Here is a 20,736-nt window from a genome sequence, read left to right as displayed (position 1 = left end):
GCCCCAGCGGATGCAGATGACACGCCCACAGCCAAATGCTGTGCAAAGGTTAAAGGATATCGTAGACACGAAGGGCACAGACACTTCAGCTGGGTGCCCGGCAGGTGTAAGTGCTAAAAAAGCGGTACTTAGAATTACTAATAGTTTCACATTTCTTACTTTCGACTGACAATGTGTCCCAAAAGAAAAATGTTAAAACCTTTTCCTCCTCCCTATCAATGGACTGCAACCTTGTGTACCCAGCATTCACCCCACCTGAATTCCTAGTCCCAGGACAGCCTGCACATTTACTTGGACTGCTGCTTCAGTCATGTCCGACTCTGTGCGACCTCATAGATGGCAGCCCACCAGGCTCCTCTATCCCTGGGATTCTCCAGGCAAGAACACTGGAGTGGGTTGCCATTTCCTTCTCCTCGGACAGCCTGCACATTTACTCGCATCTCCTGGTAAATTTCTGAATCAGCAAACTGCTTTGTCCTTAGAGCACAAAGTAGTCCACTTTCACTTACACAGGTCCTTACTTAGATCCTTTACACAAAAGGGTCTGCAAACGCAAACATAAAACAATAGCCATGAGCTACAACTCCTCTTGTTCTTGGAAAGCAGAAAAGAGCCTGGTGCTGTGAAATCTACGGGAAAAAATCAACATCCATGGCTTATTCTCTGTGCTGACATCCAGAGTCCAGGACGAGGAGAAGCAAAGACTTGGGCAAGGAGCCCAAGGACTTGCCAATGGAGCTTTCTGGACTTCCAGGGCAGGGCACAATCAATGAGTTTCGCTCAGATTTCTCTGAAAGCCTGAAATACACTGTAGACACCACTCTTTACTGTGGCTCTGTCTAGAGCTAGCCTTGCACCCTTGTGAGGGTAAGGTGAACCCCTGATCCTGAATCCCATCAGATCTGTGGGAAGAGGGGACCAGATGTTGCACAGTCTGGCTGGATTTCTACACGGCAGTTTCAACAGACAAACCCCCACATTTCTCCTCTAAAAAGTGAGGGGTCCTTTTCTGTTTCTACAGCTGACTCCAGGTGGTTTGACATGAACTCTACCAAAATAAACCAGATCTCGAGGAGAGCTCACAGAGGGCACGGTCTGATGTGAAAACGTCAGGACTGGGGTGAGGTGGTGATAGGAATGGAGCAGGATAATTAAATACTTGGCTTAATTGTCCCGCTAGGGTATTGAAGACAGAAGGGAATTCTAAGCAAGCTTGGGAGACTGTTGCAAGTCTTCAGTCACTCAAGAAGAGAAACCAGTAACCAAGCAACAATGTACATATGTAAAGTATCAGGCAGTAGATATGGGACCTGAGTCTTATGACACCAAGTCAGGGAGTTGGAGAGCAGCACATCTGCATGTAGCCATGACGGGAATATAGGTGAAAGGGAAAGAAACTGGGTGAAAGGGGGTATTACACCAAAACCTGAGATCAATTACCTCGTTTTAGTGTATATTACCACCATTTCGTTAATAAACATATGATTTAAACACCACCATGATGGCCCTGGTTACACCATAAAAGGTTAAAAGAGGAACTAAGGGTATAAGCCTTGATATCTACCTAAAAATGAGGAAGAAGGGGATATTCTCTCCTCTACTTTTCCTTTGATTATAAAAATTGTAAACCTCTCTACTCTCAGGGCTGCGCTCCCTTGCCTGCCCCCTATATCTCTCACAAGCATCCTATGCTAATAAACTCACTCTTCGCCAGCCACTCTGCCTCATATTGAATTCTTTCCACATCGAGACAAAACAACCTGAGTTTCAGTAAGCCCAGATGAGTGGTTTAAACTAAGAGACAGTGTGTTCGAGTCCCCTCCTAAGGCAGGGATTGTGGGTTCAAGTCTCAATCTGAGGTGCAGATGGGCTCAAGTCCCACCTGATAAACAGTGTGGTTTCAGCAAGAGACTTGAAGCCATCCCTGAGAAGCCACCGCTTGATGCACGCTCGCTGGGAAGGGAGCTCTGGTAGCAGAGGGTCGCCATGTGCACAATCACAGCAGGGAGGAGATGTTCCGGTCACCAAGTCCTCTCCATTCTACTCCCGAAGCAGATCCCTCAGCCAGCCCCTCCTCTCCATGCCCACCCCCACTGCCCTCCCTCTGGCTCTTGCTATATGTCACAGTGAGATAACGCAACAGCTCTCCTGGCTGTTCTCCTGTCCCCAGTTCACCTCTCTGTTGCCTAGAGGCAACTTTCTAGAACGGACGTCTACTCATGTTCCTTCCGTGAGACTCAGCATGACACAGAGGGCTTCGTGCAGCTACGCTCAGCTTGGGCCTCAGGCCTTCTGCCACCTTCTCTCGTGTCCCAGCCACACCAGCCACTCCTTGTTCTTCTGCCTCCCTGTCTGGCCCCTCTGTGATGCTCTTTCCACTCTGACAAACTCCTACTTCTCTCCTGCTGAACCTGATGCAAGTGTCACCATTCCCTTCTCCCAACCAGTGACAAACTACATAATTCCCTTCCTAATCTTACCATTGGCTGAAAGGGTGACTTGAGAGTTATACATTTAAGAGCTCCTCACGGACGGCAACCACAAAACATTCATCTCAGCAAACCCCAGCACCCGATGGCAGGCTCTATAGAACCTAAGTTAATCAGTGCTGACTAAAGCGGGGAGTCCCTATAAGATGCCTTCAGGCACGCCAACAAGACTCTCACCTTGCAGGCTACCCGGTGTGGACACAACTTCCCGAAGCCCAGGGGAGGCTGGATGCGGCGGAGCAGAGTGACCACGTCCAGGTGCTTGATCCTTCCCCTGGAGGCAAAGTACAGTGTGAGGGCAGGGCAGCACCACTCATCCGGGCTTGCGGTCCATCCCACCTTTCCCAAGGAGCATAGCCAACACCCAGAAACAGCTCATACAAGCCAGACGGAATTCTTTTCCACTTACTTTGCCTCAGGGTCATATTCAGACCAGATCCGTTTGAATTCGTCTAAATGGTGAGGCCCCAGAATAGACCAGTCCCGGGTGAGATAATCAAAATTGTCCATGATGACAGCCACGAAGAGGTTGATGATCTGTAAAAGCCAATCGAGGGGAGTTTCAGGTGCAGTGAGGTTGCTGCTGCTAAGTCGCTTCAGTAGCTGGGTTCAATCCTAGTGAGTGCTTCCTGATTATAAGGGTCACGAGACATTTGGACCCATTTCTCCCAGAAAGGCTGAAAAACTTTCATTCTAAAGAATGATTAAGAAAAAGCAGGTTTCCAGCTTTCACAAATGGTTTGGGTATAGTCCCCGGGGCAGGGGGTCAGGGGGCGGGTAGGTATTGTCTGATCTTTTGAAACACACTGGAGTTTTATAATTTGTACCAAATAACTCACTGTCTTAAGTCACTGCTATGTGCAGTGGCTTTGAGATTTTTATAAAAGAACCAGCAGCCCTAAGAAACCAGAGTGGTGAAGCCGGTTAGTGAGCACCAAAATTCCTACTACAACAAAGGTGCTTATATTAACACAGGTCTCACTCGGCAAAAACCTCAACTGTCCAGTGGGGTCTAGAGCGCTCGTCAGCATAAGACAGCCCACAGCTGTTTGATGGGGCAATATCATTGGTCTGAATCTCAAATGCTACCTGAATATCTGTCTATGAGATGAGCGCAGGGCTGTCTGCAGCAATTCCGATCGCTTACCAGAAATGCGCAGAGCATATAAAAACTGATGAAATAAACGATGGCGAAGTTGCTCCCACATGTGTACTCCTCCCCAGGGTTGTAATCCGAGTCAGGGTCACATTGCTTCCCCGGGAGGCAGGCTAGCATGATTTCCTGCCAGGCCTCCCCTGTCGCACACCTTTTTCGGATCAAGCAAAGAAAGAAAGAAGGCATGTAAGGCTTAGACCTCAAGAAATTTTAAGAAAACATATTTTTCAATTAGATCAAAACCTAAGTAATTTGGGAGGAAGGCAGCTTGATTTAGCCAAAATTCCTAAATTGAAAATCCTCTTTATTTTCAAATACAACTTGTATCAGTAAATGGAGGACCTGCTGCAACTCCCTTTGATATGCATCAACCACTGGATACAAGCACATCAATTCTTTTCGTATAAAGAGATGTTTGTCTTACTGTCTTCTTTTAAATACTTACACTATAATTTTTAAATGATTATTATTTTTAGCAACCTAACAACCAAGGTCCGTCTAGTCAAGGCAATGGTTTTTCCCGTGGTCATGTATGGATGTGAGTGTTGGACTGTGAAGAAAGCTGATCGCCGAAGAATCGATGCTTTTGAACTGTGGTGTTGGAGAAGACTCTTGAGAGTCCCTTGGACTGCAAGGAGATCCAACCAGTCCATTCTAAAGGAGATCAATCCTGGATGTTCATTGGAGGGACTGATGCTAAAGCTGAAACTGCAATACTCTGGCCACCTCATGCGACGAGTTGACTCACTGGAAAAGACTCTGATGCTGGGAAAGGTTGGGGGTGGGAGGAGAAGGGGACGACGGAGAATGAGATGGCTGGATGGCATTTCCGACTCTGTGGACATGAGTTTGAGTGTACTCCGGGAGTTGGTGATGGACAGGGAGGCCTGGCGTGCTGTGATTCATGGGGTCGCGGAGAGTCGGACACGACTGAGCGACTGAACTGAACTGAACATCTGACAGCTTGATTAGATTCCCTGTTCAATTCTGTTGAAAGAAAAGAACTGGAAACTAACTTAAAAAGAACTTGCTTTCCAGTCACTCGAGTCAATAGGAGTTATTTGTATGGTTTCTAGAAAGTTCTCACACTTCAAGGCACTCTGTTTACAAAATTATTAAAAAGAGTTAAAAACAATCCCATACAGCTTGAAATTGTGCATCTCACGATGCTTCTCACTGTGCAAAAGGCCTCCATGTTCCTGCTAAATTTTCATTTTCCTGGTTGAGTGCATGGGCCCATGAGTGAGCATATACTCCAAACTTTCCCAGTGGCTCAGCTGACCTACTCATTCATTCCCAAGTGGAGAACCTTAAGCCAATCACAATGTGAATGACCAAAAGCCAGCAAAATTACTCTGTGACTAAAATGCTACCATGTCCATGTAAGAATACAAAACAAATACAAAAAACCATCAGGACCCAACTGCTTTAAGAACCCGGGTCCTCTTTTGCTCTGGAGCCCAAAGCCTGAGACACCTGCTCGGGACTGGACTCGGTCACCTGAAGAGCAGCAGCACCGCTTGGGGAAAGGTCTGGAAATTATTGTTCCTGTTGATCTGGTTGCTATCTCTCATGGCCACTTTCCCAAACATCTAGAGAGAGAAATTGATAGGGGGAAAAGAAAAAAAATTATCATATGGAGAAAAAAACGTCCTCCACATGTGAATTTAGAACTCAAGTTCAGTCAATACCCAAAATGCCTGGCACTTGATTCATCCCACTGAGATGTGCTGGGCTCTGTTCTAACCACTGGGCACATCCTCAGCTCAGCAAGTTCCTACCCTGGGGAAGGGATGCAGAAATAACCAGACAGGCAGCCCTCCCAATGGGAGTTCAGCTGGTCCAGCCCCACGGGAAGCACAGAACAGGCTCAGGGGATCCCTGAGGCTGGGGGCTGGCACCAGGGAAGGCCTCCAGGAGGTGAGGTTAAGGACTGGACTGAAGGGTAAGGAGAAGCCAGTCAGGCGACAAGGAGGGCAAAGGGTGCTCCAGGCAGAGGGTGCAAGGCCTGCAAAGGAACAGAAGCGACATGGCCTGGGTACTCCAGGAAATGAAGCCAAAGTGAGCGTGACAGACAGACCAAGGACAGGCTGTGGACAGGCACGGGGGGCTGGCGGGCTCTGCTGTAAGGGCCAGGAGGAGTTACTGAGTGCTTCACTCACGGAGATCATAGAAGCAGACTGACGTTTAGGAAGCGCCTGATGCCCAGCAAAGATTCTTTAGTGAACACAGGGTGGTATGTGTGATGTGGTTTGCCATTCTCTCTAACACTTCAGTTTTACACGAGGACGTTATGGCATAAAAGACCTTTCAGGGCCCAGAGCACCAAAAGCCGCTGAAATACAGGGGCTCAAGCACACTGACGCTGCATTCAAACACCCTGGTGATATGGAATCTAGAAAGATGGTACTGACGAACCTATTTGCAGGGCAACAATGAAGACGCATACCCAGAGAAAAGACTTGTGGACAAGGGCGGTGCAGGGGCGGTGGTGGAGGAAGGAGAGGGTGAGATGAACGCAGAGAGTGGCGTGGAAGCATATCCACTACCATACATAAAACAGACAGCCAGTGGGAATTTGCCGTATGACTCAGGGAACTCAAAGCGGGGCTCTGTGACAACCTAGAGCTGTGGGAAAGGCTGGGATGTGGGAGGAAGGTTCAAGAGAGAGGGTACATGTGTACAGCTATGACTAATTCATGTTGATATATGGAGAAATCAAACCAAGATTGTAAAGCAATGATCCCTCAATAAACAAGTAAAAACCCTGGTGAGTCCTGGTGACTTGTACATGCTTCTCTGCTTTAATACAAAAGTAGGGACCACCATGTCTCTGCTATTGGAATACGTCTCCTCCTTCTCATCACAGCACTCCCTGACCTGAACCAGTGGAGAGCAAGGCAGAAAGACTCCGGGGCAGGCGGTGTCCAGGACCACAGACTCCTCCACCTCCCTCTCCCCACAGAGGCTCTGCCCCAACCCGGCCACTTCATGTTAGGGCTCAGATGTTAGTGAGCTCCTGTCCCCTCTTCACTCCTCACCAGGGGCTGGAGAGCAGCCCCCAGGTCACAGAAGGGCTTGCTTGCATGCTTCTTTCTAGAGGGGCGCTTCTGAGGCAAGATAATGGTTCACTTCAGCCCCAGCATCTGAAATGCTTTCAGATGATAAACAGACTCTAGTATCACTCAGAATCCTCTTAGCAACGTGGTACAGAACACAAGACAACTATGGCTTCTTTCAGTACTGCACTCGCCATGGCTACACTCAACTGTGGGTTTTCTCCATCAGTTGGCTCTCCTCAGACACAGATCGGGGGTGGGGAGTGCCTAAACCCAGCTTCCCCTGACATGTTCTGACCTCCTCACACCCTTCTAAGCCTGGGGCTCTTGCTGGTACAAGCCCTCTCCTGCAGGGCCAAGTCTTTCTCAACCATATGGCTCTTTAGCAGCCAAGCCTGGCTAAAAAACCACGACCTGCCTTTCCAGCCCACCTGTCCCAAGTGCAGCATGCTGGGGCGATGCAGCAAAGAGATCCGGGGAGAGGTGCTGGAGCGTACCTGCATGCCGATGACTGCGTAGATGAAGAACAGCATGGCGATGAGAAGAGCGACATACGGGAGCGCCTGGAAGACAGAAAGCACTTGGGTCAGTGTGAGCATCCTGTCCCTGAGGCACTGATGGCTCGGGGTGGGGGGAGGGAGGGAGGGGAGAAACTGAAGGCCCACATAGGGTGCACCCTCTATTCTTTTCCATGCTATACTGAAAGGACATCAGTAGTGTGGAAGAGCTTTGTAAACCCCAGCGCAGCAGCACAGCTTCAGCCCTGAGGACAGCAGCCCATATACCTTGGGTTACAAAGCTGCAGGCATAATGTGCTGGCCACGGTCATCAACAGTGTGTCCTACTCTTAAATAGTGTTACCTCTCAGAATAATGCTTAAATTTACTGTTGGATTCCTTTGTGAAACTACTATCATTGATCAAATGATTCCAAACTGCTTGCTTCCTTCTTTTGTGGGTGTGTTTGCAGTGGGAGCAAGCAGCTATTTTTCAAAGGAACATCTTTATGCAAAATCACCTTGCATCTGCTGAAGTACTTCCTTAGAGTGGAGTGTTAGCAGTAGAATTACCGGGTCAGAGGGGAAGAACTACTTTTTGGCTGTGGCTGTAGAAAGCAAGACACTTTTCTTAAAATGCACCTTTTTTGAAAGAAATGCAGAGCTGGGGGCCTGGAACAGGGAAGAAAAGGAGCTAGCCCTATGGTGGCTAAGCCTGGGCTCTCCTTAGGAACATCAAATAAAAGCATGGGTGTGAGGTCAGACAGACCCCTGGTCTTTTAAGCCAAGGCGCCTCAAATGCTTTTCTCCCTCATCTCAGGTGACAGAATATGTCCACGTGCTCAGCATGCCTCCAGGGAGTGCCCAGATTGTTAAGGCCAAGCTCACACGCATAAAGCCTCCACTTGTTCTCCTATCTGAGAAAGGTCATCAGAAAGCCAGTGACTAAAAAGCCTCCCGACTTGTGCCAGGTCTGGGCCTGTGACTGCCAGCTTGGCCCAGAGCAGCTGCACCATTGTGACAGCTGGGCTGGTTAACAGCCCCACAGGGTTAGTTTCAGGCTGTCCTTGCCATACCAACATGCATTTTCTCCCTAGATAAGTGTTGAAGAATTTTGCTGGCACAGCTTCTCAATTTTTACGGTCCGCTACTCAGTGACATGAATTTATCTATAGTGACCAAAACCTTTTTAAAAAGGACGAAAGACATTACTGCATGAATCATTCTATCTTTATAGCAGCTCAGTCACAAACATTGGTGCTTTGCATTAATAACAACAGTCTAGGCTTTAATCCCTTTCCAGGACCGAAGCTCACCTGCCTGGAACCCCCACTGGCCCTGCCTCTCTCAGAGCCACAGCCCGGCTCCTTCCACAACCTCATTTTCCCCAACAGGACTTGTGAATTTCCTTCAAGTCTCTGGACTGACCTTCCCCAGATGCACACCTTCTCCTCTTTACATGTTAAAAATCTGCCCACTGTGGAAAAATGTCTCCTGGGATATTAACAACAGTTACTTGAGACGTGGGGGTAGGTTGTTCTCTGTGTAGCTTTGGATAACTTCATTTGTTAATGTGAGCATTTATAGCTTTTGAATTAAAAACTGTCAAAAGATAAAGAAATGAAGATCCGTGACTTATTTTCTAATGTTTGTGTGCATCTACAAGCTCCCCAAGTGGTGTACGTCTGGATAAGAATCTGGGCCCCTCCCAGTGGAGTAAATCTGAAAGACTGGAATATCTGGTGAGGGGTGCTGGAAGGTGCAGGAGAAGCTGGGTTCTGTTTGGAACAGCCTGGAGAGTACAGCTGACAAAGGGGACCCGGCTCATACCCAGATGCCCTCCACTATGCAATCCTGCCAGGCACAGGATAACCCAGGATAGGGGATGGTGTGCTGGCCCAGGCCAGTTGGTCTCTGACCTTGTATCGATCAATAGATCAGCCACCGGACTGGCCTGTGGCAGCCTTACGACGCTTCCAGGGATCGGCTGGACCCTCCCTCTCTCAGACATCACCATTCACCCTGGGTATCCTGGGGAGGACTGAGGGGCATGGAGCCCTGTATCACTATCCATCTTGGAAATGCTGCTGAGCTCTCAGCTGCGGGTCCTTACTGTTCTTTCTTCTGCTTCCTTAAGCAAGTCATCCTAAGTGATTTTCCCAAGCAATGCTGGGCAGGCCTCTTCCGCGTTTTATGTCCTCCATGGACCTTGATGGCCACAGTGGTCCTGCAGAAGGGAGGGTGGATCCTCCACGACAGGGGACAACCGCCGACTTACACATGATCTTCAAAGACAAAGAAGCCCCTGGCATGGCTCTTACCTGGAAGGACTTAATAAAAGTCCACAGCAGCGTCCGGATGCCTTCCCCCCTGCTGAGAAGCTTCACCAATCGCATCACTCGGAAAAGACGGAAAAAGGTGATGGAGATTCTATTGCTCTCTTCAGAGTTCTGAAGGGTTATCATGGAGAGGTCAAACCCAATGGAAAGTAGAACATGCAACACTTTCAGAAAAACAGCAACAGATGCACACAGAGGTGGCGGAGGTAAGAATTAAAGATGTGTTTCTAGGGCCTTTGCACCTCACAAAGCATGATATGAAAGGAGAAGTCACATGCTAACACAGGGCTTTGGGAAACTGAGCCCACACAGCACATGCATATCCACGTGGTCTAGAGTGTTAAGAGGGGGACGCTGGGCTGGCCAAGAGAACTGGACACTGATGATGAATGCACACCACTGCAGACGCTGTTCCGGAAGGATAATTGTGGAGAATACAGAACAACTAGTGGAGGACTCGACATGGCCAAAAAAATTCAAGGGAAAGACCCAGCCCCCTGGGGACTAGTCACTGATCTTACCCCAGGTGTAGCGGTTGGGACAGGGACATTTTCACTTTCAGTTGGCTTTAAGAAATCAAAGATTGAAAATGCGTTAATGAACTGGGAAGGAAGCTGGGGTTCAGGAGAACGGCCCCTCCCCGCGTTTAAACATTCTGTGGTTTGTGTCTCAGGAGAACCCACGTGCTCCCTCCCTGAGGAAATGCCACGGCACTGCCTGGGGCTGGACTTGAGGGCTGGCAGCCACTGACACAAGCTCGGACACATTACTTGCCAACCCATACCCCAGGACGTGATGTTCCGAGGCTGACAGACGTCCAGTAGAAGACAACGCTGCAAGACCTCAGGTGTCCCCACACGCAGAAATGCAGGGTGGGATTCTAGTTTCTTAGTGGGTCTGAGGAACGAATTGCTCTGAGGGAAACCACTCCTAACCCTGGGGAACAGGATGACTCTACCAAACAGGGAAAACTGAGTGGAAGCTGCCTGTGGTCCTCAAACCTCCCAGATTCCACTCTGCTCCTAGGCCCACAGAATTAGGTGGGGCTGAGTTGGAGCACACAGGAGAGGGGCTGGTTACCCCCTGAAGCTGTCACGGCCCCACTGAGAAGGCTTGGCTCTAGACAACTCAGCCTAGCACCAGCATGCCCTGGGCTTCTTCAGCACTGCCTCACCTGAGGTCTGGCTGGGCTCCAGTCCCCAGGATGCAGAATCCCAGCCCTTGCTGCCCTGTGCTCACCTGCCTCCCCACTCAGGCTGGGAACCCCAGGGGCAAGGACCTCACCTCATTCTAGTCAGTGCCCAGCACAGTGTCTGGCACTTATCAGAGGGTCAGTAAGTGATTATGAGGATGCAAAGAGGTTGTAAGCCAACTCACAAATATCAGGAGGTATCTTCAAATTCAACAACGATGGCTGAACAAGAGTTGGGAATTGCCAGCCTTCCCTCCAGTGGGGTCACCTCTGCTGAAGCGGCTGGGCTACCGGGCAGCCAGCACAGGAAGGGTGCTCTTCTGGTTGGGGGGCCATGAACTGCTGGGCGCTCTCCAGGCCTCTAGGGAGCCTCTCTGCACGGCATGTCTGTACAGCTAAGGGATGTGCGTGCACACCTGGATGCACACAGCAATCTGGGTTCTCATCCCTGGAGATACTGGGAGAGGAAAAACTCCATTCTGAAGGCTCACTCTTGTTTACAGCTGCCTCCTAAGACCAAAACTAAAACTCTGTAAAATTCATAAAATATAAGGCACAACACCTCACAACTGAAATTAACAATGAGATTATGAAGCCAGGACTAACAGGTTCTGGTGGGGCTAGGAAGGGGTCCCTGCTTCAGCTGGGATGCTCTTTTTACATTCCTTCTATTATCTCACCTCAAAAGAGACTGTATCTCCTTAAAGGGACAGAGGATGGTTTTTAACTCATGACTTTAACAAATGAAGGACTTCGTTTACCAAAGTTCTCCTGCTTTCCCACACCATCTCCCTCAGGGCTAGGTGCAGGGGGCTCCAGTCTCACCCACACAGCTGGGCTGTGAGGTGGTATGTGTGTGTGTGTGTGTGCGCTCAAGGAGACCAAGTGTGCGTAAAACAGCACTCTGTGGTATCCTTTTGCAAAGTCGTGTTAGACCTGCAAGAGAATAAAAGGCTGGTGGTCGGGGACCACATTCTTTTTGGCCATGACCTGGCTCAAACCTCTCCAGGAGGGACCTGGCTGACCCCTCCCTAGCCTGCTCCAAGAATGACAGAGCTTGTACACCCCACTGATGACATGGGAAAGTCAGCTGCCAAATGGCCTTTTGAAGTGTACGTTTCTTTTTCAACTGCTGTCTCTGAAGTATATCAGATCTTGGGCTACGAACATGAAACCATGGGTAGTCTTGTTCAAAAAAAAAAACAAAGAAGAGGAAGAGATAGCATTTGTGGAGGGACAAGGCAGCATGACATGCAAGAATTGAAGCACAGGGCAAACGGCACACCAGGTTGCGTGCATCCCCAGAGCAGCCTGGGACACCCCTCCCGAGCCCCCACATGCTATGCTGGGTAGGGAGGATGCCACTGGCAGCACTCGGGGAAAGTGCAAGTTGCCAAAATATCTTACAAACTAAGGGACCCTAAGGATGGCGTTCCTAAACTACAAATGCCAGCCTGATGAAAAGGGCAGGCCAGCTCTCACCCTGGGCTACCCATAGGAACTGTCTAATGCCTGGGTCCCACTCCAAAGATTCTTATTTAAAGGACCTGGAGTATGCCCAAGCTTTGGGTATTTTTAAAAGCTCCCAGGTGGTTCCAACTCAGCCTGTCACTCACAACAGCTCATACCCTTTAGATCTGGAGCAGCCACACAGAGTGGGGCTGCCGGAAAAGCCCACACAGGCAGTTACAGCTAAGCAATGGGTTCCTCTGGGGCTGATGAGGGTTCAGTACTCAGATGGATGCAAACAGAGTAGGGCCATCCCCATCTTCCTTATGAGGGATGGAGGAGGCTCACAAACCCAGGGAGCTGGTGAAGGGTATAAACGGACCATGAGCAAGACACCGCTCTGCCAGACTCCTGGGATCAACCACAGGACACCCCGAGAGGCCAGGACACTAGGGAAGGTCTCACTCCCCAGGAAGTTTCTACAGACAGCACTGAGGGCTAAATGATCAGTTTTCAATAGAGGGGTTTCCAGTGTCATCCTGGGCCCTAGGCTAGATGACCTTGGTAGCTCCTTCCTGAAATGCCAGTCTTCATTCTGAAACCCTAGAGGAGGATGGACCCTCAGCCTTAGGAAGCCAAACTATACACCAGGGTCTGGAAAGCCCCTTCCCACAGGGCTCCTAAGCCGGCTCTTGGGATGTAGGCTCCAGGCCATCCCCCCTGCAGCTGCAGGAGTCAAATGAGCCCTGAGTTCCCCAAGTGCACAGGGAGCAGTCTGCATTTATGCATTAAGTCTTGTCTTTTCCTGAAAAAGCTGAAAGGATGTTGTTTTCCAATCCAGACAGGAAGCAAGCCAGCATCCCAGCAAACCAGTTACCCTGAAGCATCCTGGGGAATTCCTATGGGGAGCCTCTGACTTCTAACCTGACAGGTAACACCTCTGGCATGGAAGGCTTCTGTATTGGGGATTGCTGAGTCTGTCTCCAGAAACCAGCTACCCAGTCCCTGGAAAAGGGTGAGCATACAGCATGGAGGGCTGAGCAACCTGACTGTGTTTTCAGAACAAGAGACTAAGGATAGCTGTGGGCCACCTGGTCCACCCTGGGTCCACGACAAGTCAGCGACAGTGCTGAGGTGCCTGGGAGCGAGTTCCCTACTGTTGCTCTCGAGTACCAACAATGCAGACATGGCTTCTAAACAAGTGTGCTGCCTCCCGAGCAGCAACGATAAAGGTGAAGTCTAAATGTTAGCGACAGCCATTCTCTGGGTTATGGAGAATATGAGGCTGGGTCATTTCTCCACTCAAGGAACAAACAGGCATCAAAGAAGGAGCAAAAATGAGCCCACCAGTCCTCATCTGACATTTTAGCAGCTTGATGATGTGATGACCAGCTGTGATGAAGACAAGTCCATGAGAGCTCTCAAACCACGACTGTGGCTGGGTGGGTGTTGGGCAGGAGGGAGCAGGATGAAGAGGGTTGAGTGAGCATGCAAGCAGGACAACGGAAAGGGCCATCCAAACTGTTTTCACAAAGAACACAAATGCAGGCTCGATTTCTCATTTCCAGGTCAGATTGATTCATTCCTGTGACTATGCTGGCCTGTCACAGAGCCAAGTGTGACTGACCAAGACGGCCCCAGCTCAGGCGCCAGGCTGGAGACACAAAATAGGGCACAGCAAACAATTTAGATGACCACGACCCACAGCACTCCTGTGAAATTCAGCGAAAACCAAAGGTGGGGAAGCCAAAGACAAGAATACAGTCTTTTGAGTGCTTTCGCTTTAACGACTTCACCGTATATATGTTTATATATACTTGCCGCTACAATTTTCTAAAAACAAAACCAACATGAAAATCAATTAGGCAACAGAAAAGATCAACAGAGGTTGGGAGAGACAGCACAGCAAATTAAACATTGCAAAAATGATGACTTATGGTAGCTAAAAACAGCCAACGATGGACCAAGAATATTCATGCTCAGCTGAGTCAGGAGTGCAAGGGACAGGCCACCAGGGAAACCTTGGGTGCTGCTTCCCTACGGAAATCGGTGTGGGAGAGGGTGGGGTGGAGGGGCCATGGTTACACTGGGAGCGTTACGTCACCAGAGGTTAAGGACATCTAGTCTCCCCTGTCTCTCCTGTGGCCTGCGGGCCACAGACGCCCAGGAAAGACGTGATGAAGGACTGAGTAAATAAGAAGGTGGCCATGAGCAGCCCTGCTACACGGAGGCCCAGCGCAGAAATGCTGAGGCCCCCTAAGGTCCCCTACTGGCCCAGGGCATTGAACTGGCACTGCTCCCGGCTCAGGGAGGTTTGGTCTCAGGCTCCCTCTGACCAGGGGAAAGGTCACGGTTACTGAAAAACAGCACAAGGATGTTGACCGGTGTGATTTTTGAAAGCCTGATGGAATATCAACGAAAGCCTGTACTACACAGACACCCCAGAGTCAAATGCTAACTACAAAATTGTCCATGGGCTTTTACAGACCTGGGGCTTTCCTGAGCAATGCAAGGTGAAGGAGGACATGTCTAAGACCCCGCTGAGCAGGGCTGAACCAGAGGGAAGATGCAGTGGGCTCAGCCCCAGCACGCGGTGAGGCAGCCGGGAAGCTGCATGTGCTTCTCGGGGAGCACCAGAGCGGGGGTCAGGCATTAGAGAGTCGGGCTGTCCACCTGGTGCACAAACCTTGGCCACATCCTGGCACCCAGAAACAAAGCATGAACTCTACCACCTGCATGACGGCACTCCAAGGAGATCTGCTCAAAGTATCATTTATGATATTTTCACTTGCGTTAGAGACCATCTCTGACTTAAGGGTCTGGTTCCAGAATGTTCACGTAAGTTTTCTTTGATGGAGGCTCTAAGTGCTGTGTGTGGTGAGATGATTAGGCAGGCAGATGTCTGGTCGTAAACTGAGAAGAGAGCCCAGGGCCACCCAGGGAGGGTCCTGCTGTTCTCCCAGCATCAGATTATTTTATAACCAAGCATAATTTACACATTAGGAATGGCAATTTTATAACTGACTTGGGAAGCATTTCACATAAAGTGGAATTTATAGACATCTAAGCTTATGGAGGTTGGTGGATCTATGTGCCTAAGTCTAACAAAATACCATTTCAGTACCTGGTCATGGCATGAAGTTGAGTGTCACAAGGCTTAACTTACATCCTCAAGGACATGGTAATGTCTTACAGTTCATTTCGCTTATTATTACAGGAAAATCTATATTTAAAGTAATGATGCTGTAGCTCCCTAACACTTTGGGGTTTTTTAGCAAGTTCGTTCATAAATACTCCTACTGCTTTATCATTGCGATGTGCCTACGAAGCAGGGAAGGCAGACATCAGTCACCCTGGTGGGTCTGTGAGGGAACTGAGGCCCAGGTCCAGCGGTCCCCTACTCTATACTCCACTATCAGCCTGGCCCACAAGGCAGTGGCATACAGAGATCACCTTCTCCTTATTTGATACAGGCTGTCTGGGCACCAGGATGGACCATACAATCCCATAGATGTCAGCCAGGAGAAGCGTGGCAATCCATTCCCAGCCAGGTGTCAGGGGCAGAGGGCCAGGCTGGCACCGTGGAGCAGGAAGCCCTGCACAGCACACAGCAATGCACCCCATGCTCCACCCATCCCTGCAAGGGGTTCCACACAACCTGGGCACACAAGATGGACACCCACAGAGGCCTGACACGCTGGGGACAGACTAGGTGGGCAGGGCCGGGTCTGCCTGCAACAGAGCCTCCTGGTCAAGGCACGGGTCAGATCCCAGAGGGGCCAGTGGGAGGTAGTGCTGCCCTTTTCTGGAGCCTCTGAGTTTTGAGGAGGGTTCTCTGGATGTTTCCTAAAGGGTGGGTGTGGGGGGGTGTCACTCCATCTACCACACTGCTCCCCAACACAGGATTCAACTGGGTGCAACACAGGAGTGTTGATACCCTCTGTGATACACTCGAGGGCCCCCTTGCCTGGCCTGGCCTGGGGCCGCCTTCGATCTGCATCACTACTTGGGGAGCTAGAACAGGGACGTTCTCCAGTGTCACCAGTAGGGCAGGGTACAGGTGAGGATACCTAGGGCATGGCTGTGGGGTTTCTCTCCTGTGCCTCCATGGAACCACGATGGGCACCAGGGCTCACATTATCAACTCTGTTTTCCAGCTGGAAAAACTGAGGCCTGAAGCAGCTGGGGGCCTTGCCAAGGTCAGACTGCTGCTGGGCAACAATGCTCACATACCCACACAATTAACTCCCAGCCCTTAACATCTCAAGAAGGTCTTTAACAAGCAGGTTTCCATTCCAAAATGGCAATTCCACATTTACTTCCCCACTGTCATTCAGGGGAAGGGGATGGGGGTGAGAGGGAAAATAGTCTTTTGAAACAAAAGTGAAAGTCGCTCAGTTGTGTCTTGACTCTTTGAGACCCTGTAGACTATACAGTCCGTGGAATTTTCCAGGCCAGAATACTGGAGTGGGTAGCCGTTCCCTTCTCCAGGGGACCTTTCCAACCCAGGGATCGAATTGGGGTTTCCTGCATTGCAGGCGGATTCTGTACCACCTGAACTACCAAGAAAGCCCTTGGAATAAACGTGTGTGTGAGTTTCTAAACACGTATAGAGGTGTGCGGGGAGGGTTTCTGGTCTCTTCCATATTAGACTTAACAGAAATAATTAGGTTTATAGGATACAAAGTTTGCTACTTACATTCACTTCAGTTATAGCAATATCAACGACGCTACCGACAACAATTAAGGCGTCAAAAGTGTTCCATGCATCAGTGAAATAGTGCTGTTAGGCAAGCAGTCAGAAGCCACAGAAGAGAGGAAGCACAGCGGAAAAAAAGAAGAAAAGGACAGTGTTACAAAAGGGGAAACATTCCAGCACGAAGCCACTCGGCTCCTTAAAAAATCACCCCCAAAATAAAAATACACAAGGTACGTCATTTTGGGTATCGCTTCTGACACAGCAAATAAAACAGTCACAAGTCCCTGTCTTGCCCTGCCTACTGCACCATCGTCAGTCCCGCCAAAGGCGATTCGTGTCTCAAAAGGCCTGCGGATCAATTTCTACACTAAAAGGCCCCTTTTCCACGCTCTCCCTAGCAAACTCCTGGTTTTGGGTCAAGTGCGATCGGGCTCTGTGACTTGTCCAGGTGATGCGGTGCAGGGGGGGGGGTGCGCAGACAGACAGGACTGGAGGCGCCCCGGGCGGGCACATACTCACGTCGGCTTCGCTGAGGGCCACGTCTACAATGCTGCCGATTACGATGAGGGAGTCAAAGGTGTTCCAGGCGTCACTAAAGTAACCCTGGACAGAGCAGGCAGGGGCAGACGTTCATGAGCACGTAGGAAGGAGATGCCATGCCAACCACATGGGGACACACCCAGGCCCCGCAGCACCCACGGAAACCAGGAGCCAAAGGGAAGTGACCACACCATCCACCGGTGGAAAGGGATGTGGGACAGGGCACCTAAATGTGTGAAAGAGTCCATACACGCTCGCAAACACACACACACACACGCGCATGCATGCACGTACACACAGTGCAGATCTTGGTCCGAGGTGGCACTGGACCAAGCCACATACCTGCAGGACAAACAAGAGGGATGCACTTGGCGATCCTGCCCTGGCACCCAGAGTCACAACCCCAAGCTGAGGGAGGAGAAGGCCCTCCTACTCCTTGTGTGGGGTCCCCAATCACCCCACTTCCTTTTCCCCAACTTGAGCACCATGACCTGCATTTCACACATTCTCACTTGTGTGCCCTTGAAACAAACCAGTGTCCCTGCCACTCCTTGCCAGTCCAAGTACTGCAGAGGGCATGCGTGTCCTGAAAGGACATCCTCAGAGCTCTCAGTCAAAGGGACACGAAGCTTTACAGGGAGACAGGCCGGCGATGCACATGGTCCAGGTACAGAGGTGCGGGCGGGGGGTCAGTGCAGGCAAGGCCTCACGGGGCAGGGGCACTGAGCTAGGGAGATGAAGTCGAGGCTCCCACTGTCCCCCAGAGCCGCGTCAGCCCCTCCAAGAGGCTCCTCCTTCTCTCCGTCTCTGTCTGCCCCTCCCTCTGCACCCTCCAGGCTGAGAGGGCTCCCCTCCGTCCCACAAACCCCCACTAGATTCTTCCTCACCTCCAGAGGCCTCTGTGATCCTGGCCTCCCCAACTCTATGCTACCCGCCCACATCCACTTCCTCCTTCAGGCTCCGCTCAAATGCCAACGCCCTGATGGCTTCTTTTCAAGTCCTCCTCACCTGCAGCTCCCATCCTGGGGAGTCGGAATCTCTCTTGTTCTCTGAAGCTGTGATCACTAAATCTGCGGTCCGTGCCTGAAGGTCAACCCTGGGGTAAGTCCTCTGAGAACGAGGACTGTGCTCACTGCTCTGCCCATTCCCCCACCCCTGATGAATCTCACCCTCCAGCCCAGGGCTCTGAGCTCAGATAGTGCCTGACCGTGGCAACGCCTCCACCTTCCCCCAGCATGCCTCCTCCAGGTCGTTCAGCTCTGCTCTACTGTCATGTTTTGGGTTCTTGGATCTTGTGGAAGGCAGAGCATCCCTAGGATGTAACTTAAAAATCCATGTACGCACAGCACACACTCTGCATCCTCTTCTGGCTCAGCACAGTAGGGGCTATATTAGTGTCTGTTGTCTGTCTCCTGACAGTCCCCAGGAAGCCCTCCATTGGAAGGCGTGGTGGCAGCTCTGTACCCGGAGGCTTCCGGTCACAAGGCCAACACCTGAAAATCCACTGTGTCTTTTCAACAAGACAAGATGTGTTGTGGAAATAAAAATTCCAGTCTGAACTAAATAAAAAGGGGCCCAGCATGCTTACAACTGGGCGTATTTAGTGCTGGATCAAGAAGACCAGAACAGAAGGTTCTGCGAAGTGTCAGGTCCCAGGAACTGGTATCGAGTGCAGACCCAGAGGGAGCCGCTGCAGGGCCCGGGCCCTTTATGCCACTGTGGAGAAGGTGGACAGGCTGGCTGTTCCAGTAGCTGTGGTGGAGATGTCCATCCTGATCACTGTTAATCACCTCAGGTGCATTTACAGGGGAGCTCTAACACTGCCTGAGGGTTCGGGATTTTTAAACAATTTCATCGTAAAGAATGTACGATCTTCCCGACCAACTGCCATGACTTTCAACCCCAGTCCCCCGTCTCCTCTCTCCTCCCTGCCCACAGTGCCAGCGCCACCCTCACAGTTCCTTACCCTCCTGGCGGCCACCTCCCAGACCCCTCTGTCAGCCTCCAACCACTCTGGTGATCTGTGGTGCATGTTACGTGTCTGACGGGAGGGGCTGCTCCATAAACACTACATCTCACATCTTAGAGCTTCCCTTCTCACGAGGCGGGGCTCCTGGCTGGCAAAACTGAGGAGAAGCGTGCCCCCATGTGAGGACAGGGCTAGTGCCCCTCAACAAACCAGCCGCGCTGGTCAGCGATGCGACCAGCATCAGGTCGTAAAGGCACGTTCTACTTCCCTCGCCAAGGACGCTGCCAGACCACAAAGTCAGCTGATGACGCAGTGGGCGGAATGCCGCCACTGTACTGGACTCTGAGAACACACGATTATTCTCAGATTATCCGCATCACTGTGAACAGTAACGCACAGCGGGCTAACCGGCGGCCTAGGCCACAGAGCACACTCTTGGGGGCAGAGCCTGTCCTTTTTTTTAGGGGTTTAACAGCAACGCAGAGTCACAGAGCACGTGCAGGGCCCTCCCCTCTCCTCCAGAGAGGAACTGATGCCTTAGAAATACGTGGTCGTCAGGAGCGACTAGGCCTCGAGAGACAGAAAACTGTAAAGACCCACTGTTCCTCCTGCCGCATCCCGCACACGGTCAGCCGCTGCCCTGTCCTGCTATGGTGCCTCCCTTAGCGAAGGCCACACCCACCACCTGTGCACTCAGTCCCACTCTGCTTTAGACTTTACTCCTCAGGAGCTCCTCTCAGGAGTCTCGGTCTCTCCAGAGTGGTCAGTGTTCTTTCTGGACCACTCCTATCAGCCTACGAACTATTCTCCAGCTGGCCCACCCCGGCCCACTGTGATGTACAAAGTCACTCAGAACCAACCTGACAGCGACTTGACCTTTGGGGTCCCAGAACTCTTTGGCAACCTCATCAACTCCCTCTCTGGAGAGTCCACTGTACTCACTAAGTCATGCCCAAATTCCAGAGGGTTCCTGGACTGACACCCCATCTAGGAGACAGGAGGCTGGAGTTGGTGCAGGGGCCTGGAATCTATAGGCACTGGCCAGGTGGCTCCACTAGGGGTCCAGGGGAGGCAGAAAATGCCAGCCCTCCCCTTCTTCCCACGTCCCATTTCCCTGTTTAGTAGCCTCCTCTGTAATAAAGTCACTGTCAAGTGAGTATGACTCAGCCCCCACCCTTCCCATCAAAGTCACCACAGCATCTGGTAACCAGCAGCTTAGGCCAGGGCTTCCAGCACAGCACTGCCTTCATGCTCTTTCCTCTTAGCCCGTGACAGAAGGGTCTCCTACAACTGAATGCTGAGGCCGGGGGCCTGCATGTGGAACCAGCAGGCCCTAGCAGCCCAGTTA

At 50.9% G+C, this 20,736-nt stretch overlaps 1 protein-coding gene across 4 annotated transcripts in view; it reads right to left on the bottom strand.

The window, feature by feature from the left end:
- CACNA1D (calcium voltage-gated channel subunit alpha1 D) overlaps positions 1–20,736 on the bottom strand; it is a 342,532-nt gene that overhangs the window by 30,901 nt on the left and 290,895 nt on the right. For 3 of the 4 annotated variants that reach the window (XM_055414081.2, XM_088831939.1, XM_055414079.2), the window contains 7 exons: positions 17,399–17,482; positions 9,522–9,650; positions 7,202–7,267; positions 5,146–5,237; positions 3,637–3,796; positions 2,899–3,026; positions 2,667–2,763 (listed from right to left, as the gene is read on the bottom strand). In XM_055414081.2, the coding sequence (XP_055270056.2) occupies positions 2,667–2,763; positions 2,899–3,026; positions 3,637–3,796; positions 5,146–5,237; positions 7,202–7,267; positions 9,522–9,650; positions 17,399–17,482 (756 nt within the window). Of the gene's footprint in view, positions 1–2,666; positions 2,764–2,898; positions 3,027–3,636; positions 3,797–5,145; positions 5,238–7,201; positions 7,268–9,521; positions 9,651–10,060; positions 10,106–16,879; positions 16,964–17,398; positions 17,483–20,736 lie in introns of all 4 variants that reach the window. The other variant, XM_088831938.1, reaches the window with a different exon arrangement.

This window comes from Moschus berezovskii, chromosome 24 (assembly GCF_049115385.1).
Source record: "Moschus berezovskii isolate FMDL1 chromosome 24, NW_MosBer_1.0, whole genome shotgun sequence".
Classification (NCBI taxonomy): domain Eukaryota; kingdom Metazoa; phylum Chordata; class Mammalia; order Artiodactyla; family Moschidae; genus Moschus; species Moschus berezovskii.
The sequence above is the reverse complement of the archived record's forward strand: the minus strand, read 5'-3'. Positions and strand labels throughout refer to the sequence as shown.